Source organism: Bacillus rossius, chromosome 1 (assembly GCF_032445375.1).
Source record: "Bacillus rossius redtenbacheri isolate Brsri chromosome 1, Brsri_v3, whole genome shotgun sequence".
Taxonomy (NCBI): domain Eukaryota; kingdom Metazoa; phylum Arthropoda; class Insecta; order Phasmatodea; family Bacillidae; genus Bacillus; species Bacillus rossius.
In genome coordinates this window covers 150354796-150381091 of record NC_086330.1, presented here as the reverse complement: position 1 = coordinate 150381091, position 26296 = coordinate 150354796, and the positions used below count along the sequence as shown (strand labels likewise).

The window sequence follows — 26296 nt, the reverse complement described above, 5'->3', positions numbered from 1 at the left end:
ATACCATCAAGCCTAACGAACCCTTGAAGTTGCATATTAACGGATGTCAATCATTTTTGTTGATCTAATTATTTTAAGGACCCTTATAGAATCGCCGATGCAGCCATTCGTACACACCTGTGACCCTTAAAGGATTTGTGGCTCTATCGTTTAGTTCAAATGTAACGATAGTCTGTTGCTTAGCCAACCATAACAGGAATGTTTAAACACTAAACAATAGTAAAACTTTAGGAAAGTACATTTTAAAAAATGTGAGTCTTTCAGTACTCACCAGAGATGTGTAGCATATAACCTCGTTATTAACGTGTTCTCATATTGCAAATACACTTATAGTACAAAAATTGGACAAGAAATTTAACATAGAATTCTTTTTTAAAAAAATGCCGAGCATGGTATATATATATAAGCAAATAGTGTTATCAACTAAATTCTTGGACGTGAATCACACGTAGTTTCCGAAGCCACCGATAGAAATCTCTGCTGGTGCAGCTACGTCGAATACGTCTGTATATTCCATTTGTAGAAAATTTTATAATGAAAAGGATCCGATAAAAGCGAAAAGGACTTGAAAAAATACTAGAACACGGCTTTGGACCTGATTTTCGACAAGGAATGTTTTTAAATACTGCCCATCTCGTTATAATTCATTTAACAATTAGTATTATAAAATTGCACACTATGTTTGTGACCTTTGGTTTACGCCATCCGCCACAGATGGCAGCGCCGAGGTTACTCATTTCCGTTCCTTTGACTTCCGTTTCATTCACGAAATAACTCCCACGAAATGTCGTATACCGAGAGCCAAGGTGTTACACATAAAAAATTATGATCATTGCATCGCACGCCAAGGCATTCATATATAGAATTGGGCGCCATGTGCCATATTTTGCACGAAGCGAAAATAATAATTAAGCTTCGCCTAAATAGCACAGCACAACCGCATTGCAACGTGGGAAAGAATACATTCAGTTGCAATGCGCAGGTCACAATTTGGTGAGATAACGGACGTGCTCTTATGTCTAATTGTTTAACCCATGTTCCCTGAACACACAATTTAATTCATTAACAATTTAGGGAGAAATCCCGTAACGCCGGACGGCACCTAGCGTCGGACATTCAGACTATCTCGGCAAGTCACAACGCATTCGATTCCAAACCGTTTGAAAAAGGCGTAGCGGTACGTGGTTTTTGAAATTTGGCCGCGTCAGGAGGGATACTTGAGTATACAACCTCCTCTCCCCAATAAAACCAGCAGCCCGGTGAAGTTCCCTCAGATTTTTTTTTGTTTTGTTTTAAGGGATGAAAAAGGGAAAAAAAGGGGGGGGGGGAATAAAGCTTTTCTTTTCAGCCATGTGACAGTTAAGCAGATTTCCGACAGTAAGCTTGATGGATTTTTTTATCCATTAACTAATACCTTAGACTAGACATTAGATTCAGATAAGTACGTTTTTGATAATTATCTCTAGTCTCGTATAAACTAAATCATTATCCGAGTCTGTATATTCACTCGAGTCTTCTAAACTACACAATCGATTTTCATGCGCTTTTAACCCTATTTTAGAGAAATCATCCCGGGATGTATATTCATATTAATTGCTAGTATTAAATTTGAAAAAAGTAGAGAAAATCCGATGTTTTGCAATGAAGTCGTACAAAGACTCTTAGGGAACATACACGGCTTTCGCTGACTTATACTATTAATGTTATACAGAATTGTAGGTCTTAAAAAAATCGTACAGAAAATTCCGCAATAGCGTATGACTATCTTCTAAGGATGACCCACATTAATAGTTTTTATCTTTCTAAATTGGTTAAAAAATAATGAGTTATTTGGTAAGGTATTTTGACCGACATAGTATTATTTTTTATCCAATGAAGTATTTTAGTTACCTTAGGCATTTAATTGAGATAAACTTGACCTTTACACCATACCATAATCTAAATGACGCCACGTAGTAGACCGCAACCGTCGAAGCCGTGGTGGGTCGCTAGATTGAATTTAAAAAATTTCCAAAAAAATGTATTTTAGAGCCATTTCATCCAATGCATATTTTACCCTTCTGGGATGGATAGGGAGCCTGGCTTAGCTGTTCGATACATTTCGAGGGTAAGTGATGTCACTACCGAGAGTCGCGACTCGCATTTGGAAAGTACCGGGTTCAAATTACATTATTTATTGAGACAGCCTGATAATTTTTTTTGTGGCATGGTTATCCACTATCACTTCCAGGCAAATTCTGGGATTGGTCCTTACTTTTGGGCATGGTTGATTCCTTCCCCAAATTCCTTTATATGCAGAATGAGTCAGAATCAGACAAACATACTTCGGCTGCAGCTTCATCATGATATAATAATAGTAGTATATAATAGCCGGTCCTGCGCCAGGGTCCAGGGGGAGGTGCGAGGTGCCGAGCCACATCTATGACGTCACGTCCATATCTGACGTCACGACGGCCATCTTGGATGAGCATAACGGGACACAGCGTAACGGGACAAGTAGTACCGTGACCTTGACATTGACCCCGACGGCCATCTTAGATCCGCATATTGGATCAGCCATCTTGAAATCGAACGCCCCACTCATTATGATGAAATTTTCGTCTCTGTCACCATATTTATTTTTTTATGTTCTGCTGGAGGCTGCCATCTTGGATACCGTTGACTTTGTTTCTGCTGTTTGTTCATAGATAGCACCAGCGTCGCTCTTGATTATTTGTCTGTTCTACTGGAGGCCGCCATCTTGGATACCGTCAAGTTTGTTTCTGCTGTTTGTTCATAGAGAGCGCCAGCATTGCTCTGTCTCATCACATAAGGTCGACGTTCCATTACCTAACATAGCTATTATGGTCCTTATCAACATATTAAATTTAAATTTTTATACAAAATACATTGGAAGCGCTGTGATTCGAACCATCGCAGCTCTGATCTCTAGGTTGGAAAACATATGCCTTTAACTGCTCGGCCATCGAGACATTTACCAGACTGAGAATTAAATAAGGTATATATAAAAATAACATGCATATTCGGACTTGTATTTTTTTTAATTTTAGTAATTATATCATCACCTGTTTGAGACAGAACCACCATCTTGTATTAAGATGCAACTGTTGCAATTATCGTTACGGCCGCCATCTTGAAAATCCGTAATTTTTACGTTATAAAATCGGGAAAAATTCCCAAATTCATCAAAAAATTACCTTTTAGAATACTGATTGATTAGATCGACTAAGTTCCTTGGTTCGAAACCAGTAAGAGTAAGTAATAAAAAAACAACAGATCCTCCACAGAAGTCACCTACAGACTGATCTACCAAGGTACATATATCGTCAGCTGCTATGACATGTCCACCATCTTGTCTTCATCCACTGGAGACCACCATCTTGCTTTCGTCCACTAGACTGTGTCGGTACCATGTTAGTATAATTATCTGGTCACCATACCCTTGTCCTCAACTGCTGGCATTGAACTTTGACCTTGACCTTGAACTTTGACCTTGAAATTTTACCTTGACCTTGAAATTTGACATTGACCTTGAAGTTTGACTTTGAATTTTGACCTTGATCTTGAAATTTGACCTTGACCTTAAAATTTGACTTTGTCCTTGTCGACCATCATGGATCCAACATTTTATGTTCAGTACATGCTACCAGGAGCTACCACCTGCTGGAGTACACCATCTTGTGTGTGTACTCGTCTTATAGAGTACATTTCCATCTGGATAATTTTATTGAACCCGCTACAGTGTAGTAATCATTTATTACCGAGGTGCCCCCACCATCTTGAAATTTGGGCGCCATCTTGAAATCGTGTAATTATTTAGCTAGAAATTCGGGAAAACATCCAAAATTCATCATAAAAATCACTCATTAATTTACATATTGAATCGCTGGATTCCTGCCCTCTATGCGATACTTGAACAGTGACAAGTGTAACTAAATATTAAATAAATTTAATATTCTATTTTTCCATTACCTTTCGCGGAGTTTATAAATCATTCTCTCTTCAAAAATAAAACACAAGTCGACACAATGTACGACAATGTTCGACGAATTAAATACGTTGCTGATAAGCCTAACATGAAAGTCTAGTTTTTCAATAATCTGAATAACCTCTAAACCGTTCATGTACAAAGCCATACATACATATAGACCAAGCGTCTTCGGACCGAGAGACCGGGTCATAATCAATGTCAGACGTATAGACCACTTATTTCCGAACCTCACGACCTTCCTCGTCGTCAGCTAATTATATTCAATTGAACCAACGGACCATGTTTTTTACGCTTTCAAGAGGACCAAGAATCCAATCAAAAAGGCAGCACCATAATCAAAAAGGAAGCACATTTTGGAAGCACCATCAACAAAAAGGCAGCACATTTGGAAGCACCATCAAAAAATGAAGCACAATTGGAAGCACCATAATCAAAAAGGCAGCACATTTGGAAGCACCATCAAAAAAGGAAGCACATTTGGAAGCACCATCAACAAAAAGGCAGCACATTTGGAAGCACCATAATCAAAAAGGAAGCACATTTTGGAAGCACCATCAACAAAAAAGGCAGCACATTTGGAAGCACCATCAAAAAAGGAAGCACAATTGGAAGCACCATCAACAAAAAGGCAGCACATTTGGAAGCACCATAATAAAACAGGAAGCACATTTTGGAAGCACCATCAACAAACAGGCAAAAAGTAAGCACAAGTTACGAGAACTAAGTCTTAGTTAGAAATCAGAATACAAGAATAAAACATTAAATTTTTATAATTTAAATTATTTATTTTATTTCTTTACATTATACAAATGCAAGTAAAACAAGCCATTATTGTATGTAGCCAGCTTCCCTCAGTTCTTTGAGTATGAAGGATATTTCTTTGATGCACGAATAGTTTCCTGCACAAAGCGAACCATGTAGAAGTCTTAGCCGGTCAACCAATATGTTTGGATCTTTCCATGATGTGTAATCATTCTCTTCTACCGCCATCTTCCTTGCACGTTTATAATAAATATTATGATCTCTGGTGTCTTCCGTTTTACCACCAACCTCAGGGTAACTTTCATTTTTGAGACAGTGATCATCACAAGCTTGATCAGATTTATTTAATATATCACGTCGTTTCCATCGTTTCGGTTTCAGGACACCGCCACATTCTTCGATCTTGTCAGCGTTAGGTGCTTCATCACAGTCTATGTCACTGTAACAATCACCGTAGAAGGCATCGTCTTCACCCAGATTACAGTAAGAATTCGATGTTGATGATGTCGAAGTGTCTTCATCGTCTTCGTGCTTCCGTTTTAGGAGTCCATCATTTTTACAAAGTAGGAAAGATCTACTTGAATTCGGCTGGAATGTATTCTCACTTTTCACGTTAAGGATTCTTCCATTGTCTTCATTCTTCCGTAAATCATCAACCTCCTTCAATTTAAGTTCTTTGTCGAGATCGGAAGAGCCAGGAAAATTATTGTCGTAATGCAGATCACTCTTCCTTAGCCTAGTAGATTCATCGTTGTCCTCTAGCTTGTACGCAGACTTGGCATTACAAGTTCTGCCATGTCTTTTTAGGCTCTCTCCCCGCGTAAACGACTTGCTTCATCGAACACAACTTATCATATTGCGTAGTGGATTTTTAACACAGTCATTCTTCTCGTGTTGTCTTTTATTCTTTCTCAAGATAAACACTTTGCTGCAAAACTTACACCTATGTTCTTTCGATACAACGTCAGATCCCAAATCGGAAGTCATATTAGTTACTGAGACTAATGCCAGATACCAATTGAGTGTTTTAAATTAGATACATTACTCAATAAAATTATTTTCATATTTCATCAGCGAGAATTAATATATCTCATGCAAAGGTACTTGATGCATGTAGTTCTGCTTTTCAACAACAGATGTCGCCACATGTTGCTTGCAGGTAAATAATATTTAGTTCTTTTATGTGGGATGCGGGATGCTCACTAACGATCGCAAAAGAAGGATGGCTTCGCTAGACTCCAAGGAGAAGGAAGTCCGTCCTTCCTGTTAGTGCTTCTTAGATTTCTCAGAGATTATTATTTGACTGAGAAATGATATTTTTTTTTTGATTTCCACTTGATAAAAATATTACAAGTGTTGATTAAGTAGCAGAAATTCACTAATTAAATGTAACCTTAAATAAACTAACATGACTCATTAAGTAAAAAAATCCTTCATGAAGAGATCGATTGCTCATCTGTAACCAGAAGCACTTGCAGAAAACCATCAAAATATTGTCAAGTATAATCAGGAGCACACGGAGAAAACCATCAAAATATTGACAAGAATATTCAGGAGCACACGGAGAAAACCAAAATAATATTGTCAAGAATAATAGAGAGCACACGGAGAAAAAAACCATAATATTTGACAAGAATAATCAGGAGCACACGGAGAAAACCGCCATAATATTGACAAGAATAATCGGAAGCACACGGAGAAAACCTCCACAAGTTTTCTTTGTTATATAAAATTACAGAAAAAAATAATAAAAAATAAATAAAAAAATCACAAAAAATTCAAAAACTGATTCTGGCTTGGACTAGAACTCTATCTTTGCTCAACAATGAGAAGTTCACAAGCTAGCAGAATCAGTTTTTGAATTTTTTGTGATTTTCTTTTCAAACTTATATATATATAATTATTGGAATGCCTTATTAATAGCGATTGACTGATACAAATAGTAGTTTATCCTGTGAAATAATAATGGTTTTTTGGCTTTGAATTTTTCAAAATAATTAAAGATATAATTAATTATACTGTCAATAGAAACTATTTAAGTCTTAGAAAAAATCAAATAATAGCAAAATAACAAATATTAATATGTATTTTAATTATTTAAATTATTTAATAATGGTATAAACATAATTTAAAGCCGGTTAGCATTTATCTGGCAAAAAAGTGCGCCATACACTCTGTACTACGGTCATATAGACAGGTCTGGCAACTTCCTATACTTTGCCTTGGTGTGTCTCGTCCGCTTACTGAAGCTCTGGGGGGCATGCAAATTTTTTCCACGGAATTCCTCGTTCTTGAATTGCGCCTGACTTAAAACAGTCAAGAATTGTTTTTCTTTTAAATTTTATACCACTTATTTAAAATTTAAACTTTTAGTCTGGTATTCGAGAAAGATATTGTCTGAGATCCTTGAATGAAAGTTTAATAAATTTGTTTCAAAAATCAGAATTTTAAAAGTAGTGTAACCTTTCAGAATTTTCACATGTTGTTTATTATGGTTATTTTACAGATATTTGTGTTTAAATATTAATTTTAGTTATTGTAATTTTTCATACTAAATTTATCCTATTTTATAGCGAACTATCCATAATTGGGAGTGTTGATTAATCTTTATTCGCAGTTTAATTTCTCCTTTTTTGTTCATTATATTTATTTTTATAATTGTATCATTCCTTTTTGTACTGTCTGCACTAGGCACACATTCTGCGTGAATTTACGCCTGAACACATTTCGCCAGGTAGAAATTAGGTCATTCAGTATTGCTCATAGAACTGTTTCTCCTTTCTGCCTTACTCAGTTTGAACTGGAATTTTTTTTAGTAATAATGCAGTTTAAGAAATTTTTAAGTTTTCGCATTTGACAGCAACTTTTTATTGTTGCGGAAAATAATTCTTGATCCGTAAACATTTAACAACTAATATTCCCGGGTTGAACTTAAGTTTAATAGGCGGGTGTTTTACGAATAATAATTTTTTTTTCTGGAATTCGTCATATTCTTTTAACTTAAATGCATTTATTTAGAAAAATTAATGTTTCAGTTGCAGTCAAGAAGTTTTAGGGTTTAATGATTGCAATTTAAGAGAATGTTGATATAAAATAGTACCTATATATGATTGAAGTTAAATGATTTAAAAGTTTAGGATTGAGTTTTAATTGCCAAAGTAAAGAGATCCTTTATCTACTCTAAATTAGTTGAGCCGTTTCGAATGGAAATATAGTGTTGTTTTGTAAAGTATTGTGTTTTTTTTTTCCTTTCTATTTTGTCCAACTCCATGCCTTAGACTTTGTTAGTTCGTGTGTGTAGGGCCGCAGGTTGGATGACAGTTTACATTCGCACAACCCAAAATATATTTACTGTATTTGTAATATTTACCTTTAAAGCAGGTTCAAAGGAAAATAGTTCTTAAAAACTAAGACACTCTGCAGTTATTTGTTTATGGCACGTCTTAGGCCTACAAAAATATCTGGAACACATTTTCAGTAGGTAAACATTGAACATTAATTTAGAGAGGGTTAAAATTTATGAAATGTGTTTTTTTGGTAAATTCTAAACAATAAAATGTTGACTGAATGATTACCTTTCAAACTAAACATTTAAGAGGGCACTCCAGTGTTTCAGGGGCACTACGCAACCCGCGTTAACTTCATAAGATTCAATGTTATTTTCATTTTGCTTATAACTAATTAACTAATATAGATTTCTAAATGATGCTTGCTTGATATGTAAGACAACGATGCTCTTATCAAAGCCCCTTTCTTCAAAAACGTGCATAAATTATGGTTTTATACTAATCTTTACTAATATGCATAAGTGTATTTATAGGCTTGAACCATAATTTATGCAAGTTTTTGAAGAAAGGGGCTTTGATAAGAGCATCATTGTCTTACATATCAAGCAAGCATCATTTCGAAATCTATATTAGTTAATAAGTTATAAGCAAAATGAAAATAGCATTGAATCTTATGAGGTTAACGCGGGTTGCGTAGTGCCCCTGAAACACTGGAGTGGCCTCTTAAGGGCATGATCTTCTTAAGACGTAGGCATCTCCCAAAGCATGAAAAGGAATAAAATATGTTTGCCTATAATTTCTACATTTGATAGAAAATTTCTCCTTTTGAGAATATCTAAAATAAATAAAAGTCTTTGAAAAATGACAAAAAAGAAGAGAAATCGGTTTCTTGGAATGTTCATTATTTCTTGGTATCTTTGAGATGTTCTGATTTTTTCTTTAAAATGTTTCTTATACAAATGTATGCAGTCATATCAGAGGTTATCGAAATCTCAAGGGTCTAAAAGGAATACTACAATAAAACAAAATTGTTCGCATGGAGTCCACGCACGACTGAATTGAAACTTCTTGCTTTTTAGGTATAGATAGAGATAAATTATTTTAATTTTAGATTAAACTATCCACATAAAAATGAATGAGAATTATAAACTTAACTGCACAAATCAATAACTCTTTTCCACACGAATAAATAAATTGTAGATTCCTTGAATACAATAAAATAAATATAGCAGCGTCAATCTCAACCTTTATGAAAACTGAGGAGTAGACAAACACAAGCAGCGTTACGAGAATTCCGTAGCATCACTGCTACGTCATTTCTACCTCTCCCCTGCCGGCTCCCCTTCCGGCTGTTACAACTAGCATATAGCATACTAAGCTAAGTAGCCTACATATTCCCCCCCCCCCTCTTCCGCCTTTTTTCCATTCAACCACTAGTGGATGCGTTGGAGTGGCTTCGCCGCTGACACACTTTCTTCCTCTACTGGTTCTCCCACCACGTACCAAACTATTCCCCACTTGCGATCGGAATTTTCGTAACGCTCGAAAATTGTTCCCCCCTTCCCCAGCAAAGAAGTTTCACTTCAAACAGTTACATCTCCAGTATATTAAAATGGGGTAAATCCGATGGGACGTCCAAAACTGTAGTAGACTCCAAACCACTCGAGTACCGCATCAGAGCTCTCAGATCGAGACATGCCGAGGAGGAGGAAAGGAGGTTTGGTGATCCAACCCGAGACCCTGACCACGTGAGTGTGGCGCTGAATCACAATAGCGACGCGAAGGACACGACGCGACAGAAAAATATCGCGTCATTGTGACATGCGGTTCTCACCCGCGCAAAATAAACTTCTAAAATAACACGATTCTTGTCATTTCATACGCAAAAAAATATACGACAGCCATTAACAATCTCCAAAAGGTTTTTTTCCCCTTCTCAATCGCCACGTTTGAGAGAAACATGCTCAAATCAAATTAAAATTTCAATTGGAAAAATCACAATGCCAGAACATATTTAAAAGATTTCATAAATAAATTCACTAAAAAATACGAATAATAAAAGTAACACCAACACAACAGTTTGACTATCACTCGAAATGATTCGATGGTAAAACTAAATCTATCTAATCGGGAAGTTTGCCGCGTTCTTTATGACGTTACGAACGTGTCGAACGCGATTAGTTGGCCCAATATTCGCGTCCATCGCATCGCGCCCAACGCGCTATTGTGATTCCAGCATGGCGCGTTAACGACCACGACCACCGAAAACAACTTCTACTCAAACTGAGCGCTTTGTCAGGCATGTAACGTGCTTTCGCTCTACAAAATCGGGATGCACTTTTCAGTATGTACACAAAAACTCCCGTCCACTTTCTATATATTTTTTTTTATCATTTAAGGGGTGGAGGGAGTCAGTGATAGTCTAAATTCAAAATGGCGACCTGATTCTGATGTTGTTTTAGCCACCATCTTGAATTCAAGGAGGAATTATTTTTGTCGAATGAATCGGTTGGTTTAAACTTTTGAAACTTTCCGAAATAGTGGTGAAGTAGGCTATTATTTGCGATCTCTTTTTTAATTGTAACTTATATTCTATGGCATAAATGACCATATACCAACTTCAAGAGAATATAATCCTCGACAATTTTGGTTCTGACATTTATTCATATGATAAATATATAAATGTTAACAAAGTATAAAAAAGTGGAAGGTTGTTTTTGTACATCAAACCTTTTTTATATCCCAACTGGGCTAAAGCGGTGAAACTGTTTGGATACAACTGCAGATGTTGAAATAACAGTGTTCAAATAGGAGGATAAGAAAAGTCCCGATTGATTGCCAGATATCTGGGAGGAAACGTTGTCCAAATACAAAATGAGACGACACTTACTTAAAAAATAAACCGAAAGCTTCGGTGGAAATACTATGAAAATTCTTGTATGTTTAAATAAAAATATATAAATAATGTTGCCTGAAAACTTCAAACAAAATTAAATCTATGTTTTTTTCCCTATAGAAACACTACTTTAGAAATCAGTTCATAAGTAAATGTGTGTCAAATAGTGGACACTAAGGTTTTTTTTGTGAATATTACAAAGCCGTATTCTATTTTTATTTTATATATAATTTTTTTTGCATATTTCTCTATACTTTGTATGTCTATATATATTCTCTGAAATTTAATTTTATATTTTACTTTATACATTTGTTATTATATTTTGTGTTTTTATTATACTTAATATGTATAACATGTATTATAGCCTAGAAATAGGGTCAACGATACTAAAACAAAACAATTAAAACACTACTGGTAAAGGTTGTCAGGCTTGCCAAAAGCGAAAAGTCCGTAACGGAACACGAGTCGCGGAGGCGAGGAACTGAAGTTCTGGTAGTCTTTGCCAAGCACACTTATCATTAGGAAGGGCCCGGATTCGAATCCCGATTGTGATTGTGATTGTGGTTTATGAGTTCACGCCCGAGGTCCTTCCAGCCAAATGCCGGGATGGGTCCTCGCTATGGCCGGTTCGGCCTCAGTTTCCCCGCGCCGAAGTAGTAAATGTGCCCGTTCCTAAAGACCGTTTGGACATTCGCGCTGTCATCGCTTTGTCCATGTTATCTGTTGGTTTCATCTTTGGGTTCGTCTGTGCGTCTCTGTGTTGTCCAAGGTAGTTTTACTGTATTTATCTGTACAGTTGCCAGCCTACGGCGTTGGTCTGTGCTGTAATTTTTTCCGACTAAATTCCAACCACGGAATTATCTTTTGCTGTATGGGTATCCGACATTTGTTTTCCGTGTGCTAATGTTTTTCGTCTTGATGTGACAAACCTGCGCAAACCAGCAATGGCGGTACGTCCACGAAATTAATTCTGAATCACGACGTGGGGCAGCGGCGAGGCAGCACCTCGATGCTGGACGCTGTGGTTCTTCTCTTTCCAGCTCGGAGCCGGGGCTGGTGTTCCCACTTCCGGGGATGGAAGCTTCCGCGTGGCCGGAGGTCCTGCAGCCGGCGGCCAGAACTCCCCGCATCACGAGGCGCAGGCGGGCAGCAGCGAGGCGGGTAGCGGCGGCGTCAGCACAGTCACTGACGTCGGCGCTAACCGCCGCGCGTTGCCGGCCACACGGGTCTGAATCATTCAAATAACGTTCTAATGCACCCGCAGCGTCAAGTAAATCCAGCCAAGCATCACGTCGCAGAAAAGTTTTTTTTTTTTTTTTTTTTTTGCCGGCATCGAATGAAGTGTTGTTTTCTGAGACGAAGCGTTCGTCCCGACTAGTTGGAAACTGCTCGCAGGTGCACGGCACATCAAGCTGTCAACTCTTTTACTCACGCGTTTTCATGCACAGCCACTGTTTACAGCCGTGGAGGAGGCGTTTTTTACGTGAATACATCTTAGCTCTCGGTGTACGGCGTTTGGTATGAGTGCTGTTGAGGGATGGCTTCAGAGGCGTATGGCTTGCTTCCCGAATAAAATATTTTTCTTTTCAAAAATAAATTTTATTTACATTTGAATTATTCACTTATATTTCTTATGCGTGTGTGATATATGATAAATGACGACTTTCTAGAGCTGAGCCTATATCATTTGATTTAAATATATTATTTTATAATGAATTCTTGTTTTTTAAATATGTGACTTGTTAACACGGCTTGAGGGAGCGATAAGTAAGGGCTAACGAAATAGAAAGAGAAAGAGGAGTAGGTTACTTGTGTTGCACTACACTTGATCTCCTCAACGTATGAATGTAAACGTTTTAAACAGTAAGAACTTAGTTGCATATGCTACTTGTAAAACTTATTTCGTTTAAAACTAAATACATCTATTTCCTTGAAATAGCGCCTCAAACTTATTCTACTGTCTTAAATTAGTTTAATTCAAGTTTCAATAAACCGTGTTATAAATATTTCAAAAGGTCGGATTAGGCCTACTATCATCACTCAAAAAGGAAACTAATATTCGTTAAGCCGGGGCGCCATAGAAAACTTGATAAACAAACAAAAAGTTAAAATCAATCTACAATTAGAATTCAACTCAAATAGACGATTAAACAGCAATATAAAAGCGTAGTTTGGCCTATATAATTATTATTATGCAAAAAACCACGACAATTCGATATTAGCATAGGAGTATTCCTAGTTCATCAAAACAATTTAGTTACGAAAAACTAAACGACAAATTAAACAATTTGGTGAATACATACGCTTGACAACAGTGTCACGTACGAAACTAGCATTCGATTTCGTATTCAAAAAATAACTTAGTAGGCTTCATGTTTAAAAATTAACTAACCAAAAATTATATATATAACTTTAACCAGTTGAATGTTATAGTGTTCAAATATTAGAAGTTACCTTTGCACAGCTTGTCAGCCAATATAGCAAATTAAAAGAAAAAAAGAAACAGTTAATATTTTAGGGATAACCTCTGTGATAAAATGAGTAACAGTAAAGGAGTAGCGTTAAAATAAGGTTTCAACTATCTATTAACAATTTACGTAAAGAGTCAAAACAAAGCAAAATTCATCAAAGTTAAACTGACTAGTATTCGAAAGAGAATGCTAGTTATATAATATCATCTACCACAACATATACCTTAAAACAAAAGTACCAGTTATATAGCAGATACAATGGACCATACCTTATTATGTCACAATACAATTGGAATTTGGTGGAGAGTTCGGCTGTCGGAACTAGTTACGATCTGGTGAATCGCGGTAGCGATGCATGTCCAACGAGGTGTGCTCCCAAAGTTGAAGACGATTTGTGGCGGTGGCTCGCTGCAGTCATCCAGAGTCCTCTCGAAGGAACCTTCGAAGAATCCACAGCACTCATGTGGGTCGTTGTCGTCCTTTTCATCCAAAATATCGCAGTTCAAACGTAGATTGACAATGCGGCTCTTGATTTGACTATACACATGTCTCGTAGAATCACATTGAGTCTATATCTTGAGTATGAAATTCACTCAAAATTTGCCCTGTCAATAACGACAGTTCTTCCTAAAATCAATCTTCGGGCTATTGATTTGTAATTTCATGTACAAACCATATGTAGTAATTATTTCAACTCTTTAATAAAAAATGAGCCACTCTTCTTGGTCGACCAGAAGTTATAATTCCCACTAAAATCTTCCTAGCAAGAATGTTCCTTTTGGTTGCTCCTCACTCACAGTCAGTTGTTTTAAAGTAAAATAAATAAAATTTATCAAAACAAAATGGTATATGTCCAATAAATTTCAATATAACAAGCAATGTTAAATACAATAGTAGAGAAAAATAAATAAATTCTTCAGAGATTATTACACATCAGTACTTTAAACTGGAATTACTCTGTGGACTTAAACATGTCAGAAAGAAAAATAATTAAATAATTTATAGTTGTGAGTATGTTTCTTCACAGTGAGTCCCAAAGATGGTGTGCCCACGTCCAGCAACATAAACCCGTATATAGTCCCTTTAGTATACATTAGCGGACATGCCAAACGTATTTGTGTGACAGATGAAACTTTATGATAGAGAAACTATCCTGAAATATGTTTGGAAAACTAAACTAGTCATAGTAAAAAGTAATCACAAGTTAGAAAACATCTAAGAAAACTAGCATTATAATTAATTTAATACATATTTTCGTTCTGTATTCCCAAGAGACTTACTAGCACTGCGGCAGAGCGAGCTTGGTAAACTTAAAGTGGCGAGATTTAAATCTCGTCACTAGGATTTTTCATTTTTAGTAATATAATAATAATAATGTGGAAACAGCTCAATAAGGTTGTTTGTTTGTAGGATATACACAGGGTGTTTTCAGTAGTTTAAGCAAAAATAAATGTACAAACATATACTTAGTTTTATTATTTGTCTTAGTATTTTAGTAATGCCATAAAATTATAACTTCCAACGTGTGGGAAACTTTATAGTATTAACCTTTTAGTGAATTTTAACAATATGGGCAGTATTTAAATAAAATTCCTCTTAAAAAATCAGGACCAAAGCCGAGGGTTTTATCGGAGCCTTTTCTAATAGTTTAAAATTTCTGGTTTTTTCTTGCTGCTAAGTGCTACCTGCGGGTGATGGTGGGAAACAACATTTATGATTCAAGCAAAGAATTATAGTGGCGGGCGCAGATGGTATGTGTGTGATTCGCATCTAGAAAGTTTGGAATTTTAAAGAATTATACGCTAAATTTCCTGTCCGAGTTTTGTATTGTAAGTTTATTTGCAACACGAACAACATGAAAACACACGAATTTGCTCGTTACTGAGGTTACAGTTTACACATTATTGGCGTGTTCTGAAAGACTAGCTCACATTTTTTTTTACAACACAGTAATACCAAACACTGCTGCCTAATTTTACTGCTTTTTATAGTATTTTGAGGCAGTATTCAAAATACATGGCCTCAATTCTCTAAAATAAAACATCAAATTTACTGATTTTGCACCGACTTACTTCTCTGTACAAGTCCACGCCCAACACCAAGCAGTTGACAGTGACCTTGGAGGGAACGACAGGGTTGCCAACCCTACGTGCGCAAGAAGGATCGTAGCGTTGTGAATAGAATGTGCCATACCACACAATGGTATTAAGGCCCTGTCACACTGTCAAATTTTCGCTTCCAACACCTTCCAATACGTTGTGTCAGATGAAGAGGGTTCAGACGTCACCAAAAACGTCACTAGAGCAACAATGTTTGCTAGACAATTTGTATAACTTGAGTTTCCATAAAATATTTTGCATATATAACAGGTTCTAAGATATGATGGATGTTGGATGCAATCAGCCAATAAAAATCGTTCCTATCGAAAACTGAAATGATATCAGTTTTTGTCACAACGAATCTTTAAAATGGCGAAGAACACATGGGTTAATACAGAGGTTATAAAAGTGAAATAACTAAAATAATGATAACATGAATGACGTATTCGAAATAATTTGATGTGTAAAAATTTAATTATTCTTTTATAACTTTAAAAAACCCACTAAACATTAATTTTTATTATGTGCCGAATATCATTGTGAGTTTATATATATATATATATATATATATATATATATATATATATAAATTCAAAAATTTACAAATGCACAAATAGCAAGTTCAAAATTTCCATCCAGCACTGCTATGCGTTATTTAATGTCAAAATGAGATTTAAAAAAAAATGGGAAGTTTGTGATAACTCAGACCAAAAATAAACTTTGATAGTGTGAAATTTTTTAAAACATAGCCTATTTGATGGAGGTAATTGGATGCCATTTTTTCCGTCCAATACTACCCCTCGGACTCTACTGTCAAATACAGTCAGTCGGAGACAAATATTAGACAGTCCTTCAGGAAACTTATCAAGTGTTGCGTACCGCAACTACCAGTGTTCCGGGTTACAGGACGCAGCGTCCGCAGACATGCTCCGCCGCGAATAAAAGGTACAATTGCTCGCCGTGCAGTCTGAAGACTCGGACGCGAGCGCCTGGACAAGAAGTGTGCAGCTGACATGCCGCGTGTTGGCGGCCACGCCCTGGCACCGCCGCCCGCGAGTGCTCGAGTATGCCAAGGTCACACTGAGGTCGGTTTTATTTCTTCTTAGATGTACACTAGTGCGTTTCCCCCCCCCCCCCTTTCTTCTCCAATCACCGTCCACCCCACCCGCGTCCCTCCCCCGTGCAGATGTAGTATAAAACGGGCGTTAGACGCAGGTTGGGACACACTCTCGCATTTGCGGACGTTAGCTCAAGACTAGAAGCAAGTCTCTGCATCCACCACCATGTACAAGGTAATGCGCTCTTCAGTTATGTCTGCGTGAGCACATATACAATGATAAGAATGCATTGTTGAACAATTATTTTCTCATTTGAGGAAAACAAGTTTAAATTTATTTATTTATCACAAGATTTTCAAGAATTATACGTTAAACTATTGTAAAATAAATTTTATAGTTACAACAACTATTTAAACGTTAACAAAATAAAACCAATAAAAATATAAAATATTTGTAAAGCTATATTAATTATTTGTGCTCGTGGGGAAAACAAAACGTACAGTCAAAATAAGCTAATAATTTTAGGAATTGCATCTGAAATGTTTTTTTTCTTCTGATATTACTACTATACTTACATGAGAACTTTTAATGTAGAAAATACTTATCGGGAAGTTTTTACAATTGCTAGTAAATTGTTTCCATGGCCCGAAAAATATTTCTGACTCATTCTGTATATTTTTCACTCCCAACGGCGGGAGCAGGGAATTTTCATTACCTGCTGTTAGGATTGTTTTGGGTTTATTAATTTAATGAAATATACCGCATAAAAGAAACATAAATATATAATAAAATATAATAAAAATCAAATAGAAATCGAGGAGTAATGGCTACCGCCCCTACCACCGCTTCCTTGGAGCCGCGCTTGTATTCATGCGACTCGTTCGGAACACTTATTTCGTGGCCTCATCTTCTTTTTTTTAGTATCGCAAGCGAACCACTGCTAATTTTCAGTAGACGGAATGGATAAGAGTCGCTTTATGTCACAAGAGATTTAATCACCCAAAGAAAAAAAGTAATTAATAACAAGTATTCGTACATATTTAGCGCATCGGTAGTAGAAAACAACTCCAATTTCAGGAAATCTTTTAAAGTAAGACTGTCCGGTTTCAAAGTACACAGCTATGAACTTTCGATCTTAAACTTCACTCGCCATATTGGCGTACTAGAGCAGTTTGGGCGTACATAATTTTTGCCCTATCTATCCGCCGCACGCCCTGCATACAAGGAAATGTACTAGTATCAGGGCAGCAGGAGAGCAGGAGAGGTGTAGCGCATCTCCAGGCTCTGCCCCGCTTGTCACAGGCCGTGCTGATCCTCGCCGTCGCCGTGCTGGCCTGCGCCAACGCCGGAGTGATCCTGGGCGCCCCCGGCCTGATCGGCGCCCCCGGCCTGATCGGCGCCCCCGGCCTGATCGGCGCCCCCGGCCTGATCGCCGCTCCCGGCCTGCTGGCCGCTGCTCCGGCGGCCGTGGGCATCGCCCCAGCCCCGGGCTACGTGGCCGTCACCAGGGGAGCCGTGCACGTGGCTCCTCTGCCGGGCAACGTGCCCTATGCCAGCCACCACGTGAACCTGGCCCCCGCCCCCGGCACTCTGTGAGCGGCGACACCACCCACCTCCTCGCTCCCTCCTCCTTATTGTTCATAAATAAACTACAGTAATGTTTTTTGCAAAATATGGTTTACAATTTATTACCTACCCTATCGCACAGCCAAGGTGGCTTCGTTTGTCCTAAACATACTTTTTATAAGTTCTTCCAGTGATTTTTAACACCTAGTTTCATAATTTTTCTATAAACATATATTTAGTTCTTTATAAATAGGTATAGTCATTCAATTTTGTGTGGTAATGTGAAAGTTTGTCAGTTCAGAGTTCTTATATAGTCAGTATATTAAAATATTTAGTGAACATTTAGATGAGTTCTTCAAAATATTATTTAACAAGATTACATTTTTTCTCTGACATTATACTCTAACTACAATTGTTTTTATAATGATTAAAACTGCTGTAGTTCTAAAACAAATAGGAGATATGTACTTGATAATATAAAAACATATACAGTGGAATCCGTTTATAATGACATCGAAGGGAATTGACAAACACGTCATAATAAGGGGACGTCATACAAAGCGTTTTGTGAAAAAAAGACCTCTTAAGGTGAATACTTATGTATTTTAATAGAGAAACTTAGCTTATAAACACGTGTACAAACATGATTCATATATGTACTGCATATTTTTCATTTTTAAATTAAGAAATCTGTAAATTTTGTCTGCTTATGTTTTTCATTATATTTTAATAACAGTCTCTAATACTATTGTGTATAGAAGACATCACCATGGTCAAATTACTTTCATTTTCAATATTGCTATGAACAAATCGTGATAATAATTCTGCAGCCTTTAATGCCTCTTCTGCGGTAGGTAATGCTGCTTCCTGGACTTCCTCTTCCCTTTCCCCATCGCTTTCGAGTCGTTCCCTAGCATTAATGTTCTGTACGATATTTTCATCGGTGGGTTCTTCGGATGAGAGAAGAGCACTATCGATGTCAACATAATCTTCCCACATTTCCGGTGCTGCTAAAGAATCTGAATTTAGGTTGCGTGACCACAAAGATAAAGGGACGTCATCTTCTTCATCAAATTCATGTTTTGCTGTTTGAACGGGTAAACCGTCGTGGTTTCCAATGCATCCAGCGTGTTTGAAACAGTTGTGAATGGTACTTTGTGACATTTTATTCCAGGCATTATTAACCATCAAAATTGCATCTAGCACCGCTATTTTCGTAGAAGAGTTGTTTTCATTAGCATCAAGACAATTAATCATTTTGAGCACAAGGTTTTTTCTAAAATTAGTTTTGAGTGATCGTATTATTCCCTGATCCATTGGCTGTAGAACTGATGTTGTATTTGACGGAAGGAAAGCAAGTGCTATAGACTTTAAATTAGTAACTTTTGGATGCGCCGGGCAATTATCAACAGGCAATAAAATCTTTTTCTTCTTCTTCACCAAATCACGATCCTAATTTCGAAACTATTTTTCAAAAAGCTCTGACGTCATCCAAGCTCTATGATTGTTAGCATAATCGACAGGTAATGATTTGACACTGCTCAAACATCTTGGTTTTTGTGACTTTCCAATAACGAGCAATTTCTTTTTCTCTGTGCCACTCATATTTGCTGCTACCATGATAGTTATTCTGTCTTTCGACAACTTGCCTCCACTACAATTCTCACCTTTAAATTTCAAAGTTTTGTCCGGCGTAAATTTGTAAAACAGTCCAGTTTCATCAGCATTAAAAATCTCATCATCAGAAAATTGTCTTCGTAGATTCGGTCACACAGACGTCAACCAGTTTGTTGTTGAATTTTGATCATCAGACGAAGATTCACCGACAATTTTTCCCGCCGCAATGTTACGTCGAACTTTAAAACGACTGATCCAGTTTGCAAAACAATTGAAGTTGAGAATACCAAAACGCATGACAAAAATATTTGCCTTTTCCTGTAGCATAGGGCCGCTGAAAGGTATTCCCTTGTTTCTCGTGATTTTAAACCACTGAATTAATGCTTGATCAACATTTTCTTGTCGCGATTTTCGAAGCCTCTTCGGTTTCAAAACATTTGAATTGAACGATTGCTTAATCCGGTTCTTGTTTTTGAAAATCATTGAGATTGTCGAATGACCCACGCCAAATTCCTTTGCGAGAGAAGAGTTTGATTCTCCATTTTCTAATCTGCATATAATTGTACCTTTCTCCTCAATCGTAAATGCTTTACGGTGTTGAGATGACATTTTTTCCACAGGATATCACAAACAACAATGCGTGACCTTCAACTGTCAATTACTCACTGAGGTTTAAAACAAAAACGAGCCACGTGCCACGTATCGGGAATTAACGAACATTGCCGAAGGTGTAAAGAATCATATCGGTCATTATAACCAGACATAATTTATTAAAATTGGGTCCCAATAAGCGACATGTCACTGTAAGCAAAGTCATTATATCCGACTTATTTACAAAGAATTTTATATGAAAACCAAATTTCGTTGTGTTATTACGTCATAATAGGCGGATCGTCAATATAGGCGGAGTCATAATAAACGGATTCTACTGTATTTATATATAAATCAAATTATGTATTTTTTTAATGAGTGCTACGTACTCAACAAACAAGGAAAAACATTTAACTGGTCTACTATCATCGTTGCTATCTCTGAACTTTGGCAATCACTTAATTAATGAATCAGTAAGCTGACAATGATCGTAGTAGTTTATTCATGTTTACATTAAAGACTCAATAAATTAAAAATAAGTGGCCTTCATTGCAAATTAGTATAAATAATTGGCAAATTACTGGAATGATCTGAATTAATTAACCACTAAGAGATAAATTATTAATAAATAATTCCATTCATTTGGAATACCTTAGATGTAAGGCATTTTAAAAACTTTCTGCCAGAAATAAATGAATATATTATGTGCATCTTTTTTAATGACTCCTGTCAACCGTTTCAACTAAAAATAAATATAAAAACCATGAAATAATACATTTATATATTACTACATATAGAAATACAGCATGTTTAGTTGGCAATCAAATTTTAGCCTATTTATATCGCATGTTTTTATGATCAGTGTCATTGAATATTTCTTGGCTTCTGGATTTAGGTCTCATATGATTAAAAGTTAATTTGTCCAATGTTTTGGGATATCTTCTTGCATTATTATATAATTTTGGTTAACATATTTGTCGTCATCATATAAGCTAAGAAGTAGTAAACTATAAAGCAAAATTGTACGGATTTTGACAGGTACATAATAATTAATTAGTTTTCTTAAATAAATTCTAACGATATCATGAAGTAGAGAGCAACATCGCTTTTAAATCTGATAACTGGCTTTTAAGCTATCTTGGCTTTCGAGGCAAGTAGTGTTTACCGACGTTTCGCTCTGCATTGCAGCAGGCATCTTCACGGTTGAGGATAAATTGTATGCAGGTAGCCAATAATGATAGAGAGCTTTCTTATCCGAGGAATAGACTTGATATTTATGAGAAGACAACGAAGTGAGGTAAGCATATTTTGGAGCAGTGATCGAATGCAGAGACAGGGAGAGCCGTAGTACTCCTAGAAAACCCACTAGAACCAGGCAATGCTCACCATATTTCTCATTTGTGATCCGCCAGTGTTCGGAGCTAAATAGCTTTGGTAAGACGCATGGTATACACACCTGTGACGAGACCACTATGTCAAGAAATTTTTCAGAGCATGTTTTTCCGAGGAATTTATGTAGCCAAGTATCATAGAATTTTATATGACTTTTTAAAAGAAATATCATAAACTTATCGGCGAATAGTGTCTCTAGCAAGATCATTTTCTCCTTGTGGAAACATATTTGGTAGTATATTTCCTTCGTGAATATAATTTTGGTTGCAAACCTTCTTAACTTGTATTTTTTTTTTAACACTAAGCTGTAATATCTTTTTCAATGGACGTTTGCTAATCAGTAAATTAAAAGAATTCGTCTTGACGAAACACTCTTACAAGTAATCTGCTTTCGCGGAATACATACGTAAGTGTCGAAAGATACATTTGAATTGCCTAACAAGTTGGCAACCCACTCTACACATGAAATGCTAAGGAGATAAACAACCGAAAATTTAATGTGATGGCAAAATGAACATACAACATTACTTGCTTACGTTGAGTGGTTTTGACGTAAAACATTTTTCACTTTGGTCAATAAGGTGTCGCTTTGCTAAAACCACAAGTAAGATTCTTTTTATTCACGCATTTACTCGAACGCAGCATTTTCGCTTATGTCCTTTAATTCACGCGTTTGCATGTTTGAAGGATATTTGCAGTTTTGGTGGTAGTATCGCCAATGCTGCCATACCAACCATTGCTGCTTCTTAAATTCCTGGTATATATATTCATCAGAGGCAGTGTTCCAAACCCACGGCCTTAGTTTTTATCTCCAACATCAAATTTACTGATTTTGCACCGACTTACCTCTCAGTACAAGTCCACACCAAGCAATAAGCAAGGAAACAGTGGCAGTGGCATCGGAGGGAGTGACATTGTTGGCAACTCTGCATGCGCACAGACGTAGGATGCGTCTACTTTCCACAGCGGTGTGCAGCAAGCCAGCGCATAATATACACAATATTTTAATACACATAGGAAATTATTACTTTAACATGAATTTATCTTGACTTTAATAGTGAACACAAGTATTTATAATAGCGAGAGACGAGTGCATGAAACTCGTTCCACGTCTGTTCAAAAGTAAATCGAACTGTATTTAAATGCAAAGGTCTTGATTACTTATAATTGTTCTGAACTATTAAAAGCGTATTTAAAAATCTTATTATTTTCTATTAATTGCTGTCTCTGGCAAAAGCTACGACCTGTCAAGACTGTTGGGCGAGTATTCAAACTATTTAATCTTCAAGAGTCTCGACTACTGTTGGTAACTTCTGGGAGGTCGTGACCGCTCTTGGGTCTGGTGTTAGTCTCCCCTGTCAAAATTTATTTTCTGTAACCTAACTAAAATTAAGTGACCTTGTTTGAGAGGGGTCTGACTTAGGGAAGACTCTAGATGTGTGTCAGGCCGAAGTCTTTACGCCTAATTATGCTGGAATTCTTCCATTAAAAAAGTGTAGCATGCATTGTGTGCTTTGTTTGGGAATTGGGAAGTCATGGCAGCAATAGACGCCATGAATAACTCCCCTATCTTACATATAGACCATAAATAGTTAAGTTAGGCCCGGGTAAAACCTGCACAGATACAGGGAAAAATTCTGGGCTGATTCATACGGGGTTAAATATTGCAAGCACTAAGCAGGCAGGCTCATTACATGACAAGAAGGTTGGTGTTAGGACAAGGGTCGGTAGACTTTCGAGTGAGATGAGCCATATATTCATTTAAAAGATTATCCAGTTTTTTTTAGAGAGACTATAAATGTAATTTTTCTCTATCTAAATGGAATTTTAAGACTATAAAATATATAAAATTAACATATTTTATTCACTTATTTAACATAAAGTCTTAAAAATAAAGGTTACAAACTTAAAAACAAACCGTAGATGTAATAAATGTGGTAGTCATTAGAAAAGCTCTACTAAATAAACAAAATACCTAAATTATTGTAATTAATAATCCAAATAAAAAACAGCTGAGCGAATGTGGTCGCGCGGCCGGGCGATGGTAGGTACGAGCGCAGGTTGAGGACATGCCTTGCGATTGTGCCGTATGATTTTTTCAGCTATTTTTTTTTTTTTTTTTGCTGTGGCAGCGCAGTGATTTGTAGATTTGAAAATTCCTATGAAAAGGGCCGCATGCGGCATGGAAGCCAGGTCTGCCACCCCTGGTCTAGGAAGAAGAGTTGGTCAGGAGCAGAAAGTTACAACCATACTGGGGTCGGGAACTTGGACCTTGTGGTCCATATTTGTGTTTGTGCGCATGCGCCCCCGCCGGCGGGCGACAGTATTAGTAGTATAAATTGGCCGATTGGCCCTAGGTTATACTTATGGGCCTGTGGCTTGGTGGCTTACTCAGTTGTGCCTTACCAATCGTCAGGAATCGGCCATGTTCGGGCGTGTCCGCCGCTCGTTGACATTGCTCAGGACTTTGGCGGCCAACTTGGATTACACCAAACCTGCTATCTTGAAATCCAAACTTTTTGAAAATCTGTTTTTATTTAACTACAAATTAAAAAAAAATACAAAATTAATCAAAAATATTCGTTTATGATTATTTGCATATGATTAATTCGATCTATTCCTGTCCTCGGTTCGATTCTTGACTGATGCAAAAAAGTTAATTTAGTTAAAATAAGATAAAAACATTTATTCAGTAGAGGAGAAGGTGGTAATATGGAACCCGCTGATTATATGGCACCCCTCGATATTCCGGCCGGGAAGTGCTGTACTCACTTGGTGGGTGGTGGAACTAGTCCTTCTCCTCGAGAAACGAACCCCCGCCATGTTTCAGTCACTTGCGTGCAGCTGTTGAGAGACAAGGCGCTCGAGTTTGTTTTCGGGGATTTCGAATGTTTTTTGAGGTATGTTTAGTCTGTTATTGTTGACTGTGTTGTGTAGGCAACTGAATTTTCATAGTGTTTAGTTGTTGTGTACTAGTTTTCCTACCACTTCCACGGTATTCCATTATTGAAAATCTTCCCTGAGATCCATGACAACAACATGTTTTCCAAAATTGCTATGTTGATAATATTGTCGCGGTTTGAAATTTTGCAGTGTTGTTGAAATCAAATTTAGGGACTTTACTGACGGGACTCTGGGCTGGCTGCTCTGTTCACTCGTCAGCGCAAGTGGCGTGACCATGTAATTGGGGCACGGGACCGGCGCGGCGCGCTGCGGGCTTGCAGATTTTTGTTTGTTTGTTCGGCCGCGCGCTGGCGCAGCCACGGGCCGCAGTTACTGGGGCGCGCTGTCGTAACAAGCCGCGCGGTGTGGCCTGCACGTCGGGGTAGAGGGGGGTAGCCTTCCCAGATGTTCTAGTTAGTTGTTTAGTAAATTTGGCTTCAATAACGAGCATTTGTTATTGCTAGGCGCGGCAGGGCGCGCGAATTTAAGCGCAAGTGAGTGGTAGCTCGGGGCTCACTCTGGCGGAAGCTATGGCCGACGCCAGAGGCAACGAGTAGTTTAGTTAGTTTGTTCGTAATGTAGGAATTCAGGCTCACTCTGGCGGAAGCTATGGCGGTCGCCAGAAGTAACGAGTTACTTAGATCGTAAGGTAATTTAAGTTAGTTCATAATGTAGTCGTCTTCAAGCACTCGGGTGGAGGCTATGGCCCTCGTCAGGGGTCACTAGTGAGAGTTTTTAAAATGTAATGGTCGTTTGGGTTTTTAAGGGCAGGAGAGGCCCTACGTTAGTTTTAAGTAATCAATGAAGAAAGGCTTATTGGAAACTGTGAGTATTGCTTTATCTTTGTCTTAATTTTAATTATAAGTTGAGATGTATTCGTAAGGATTAGGGAAGAGTTTAGTGAAATTCTCTCTTGCTCTCTTGTAAAGATCATTCAGTAGTTAAGGAAGTAATGAAGAGATTATTGTTATCAATTTTAATCCCGCTGTGTAAATGTTCGTCAAGACTGATTTTACTTTATTTGACTTAAAGAATAAAATAATTTTAATTTAGTATTATGTTATTTTGCAAAATCTCCTTAGTTCAGCTCTCACCAGACATCCTGTACGGGATGACGAACCTATGATCCTAGGTAGGTACAGTAAAGTATTTTATGAAGTTAAGACTAGTTGAAGCCAGCAAGCGAGTTGTTTCTATGTAAAGAGCTACGATTCTCTCCCCCCCCCCCCCCCGTAACTTTTGATACTTACGAGTTATTTACGTCTTATTTACGATTTACTTACGATCTTCCTTGTTTTTTTTTCCCGTTAACAATATGGAACCCCCAAATGCAAAAGGGTTCCATATTACCAACATCTTTCAGTATAATTCCGAGTCAAATAAAATGCAGACTTTACTTAACTGTCTACATTATTTGACTTCATAGCTAAGTATTTATTCATTTGTTTGTTGCATAATGCCGAGGACATCGCTCGCAGGTGGTAACGAGGCGAAGAAGAGAAAAGTATGGAACAAACACAATATGGAGCTGGCGATAGGAGCCATCCGCGAAAAGAAAATGGGCCTCAAAAAGGCCGCCAAGTGTTATAGAGTCCCATAAACCACACTTAGACGCCTTGCTTA

At 37.2% G+C, this 26296-nt stretch overlaps 1 protein-coding gene across 1 annotated transcript; it reads left to right on the top strand.

The window, feature by feature from the left end:
- Positions 1–16713: 16713 nt before the first annotated feature.
- On the top strand, positions 16714–18236 carry LOC134529624 (adult cuticle protein 1-like). Its single transcript, XM_063363924.1, has 2 exons — positions 16714–16798; positions 17867–18236. The coding sequence occupies exons 1-2, from the start codon at positions 16790–16792 to the stop codon at positions 18158–18160; spliced, it is 303 nt and encodes a 100-aa protein (XP_063219994.1). The 5' UTR covers positions 16714–16789; the 3' UTR covers positions 18161–18236.
- Positions 18237–26296: the final 8060 nt, after the last annotated feature.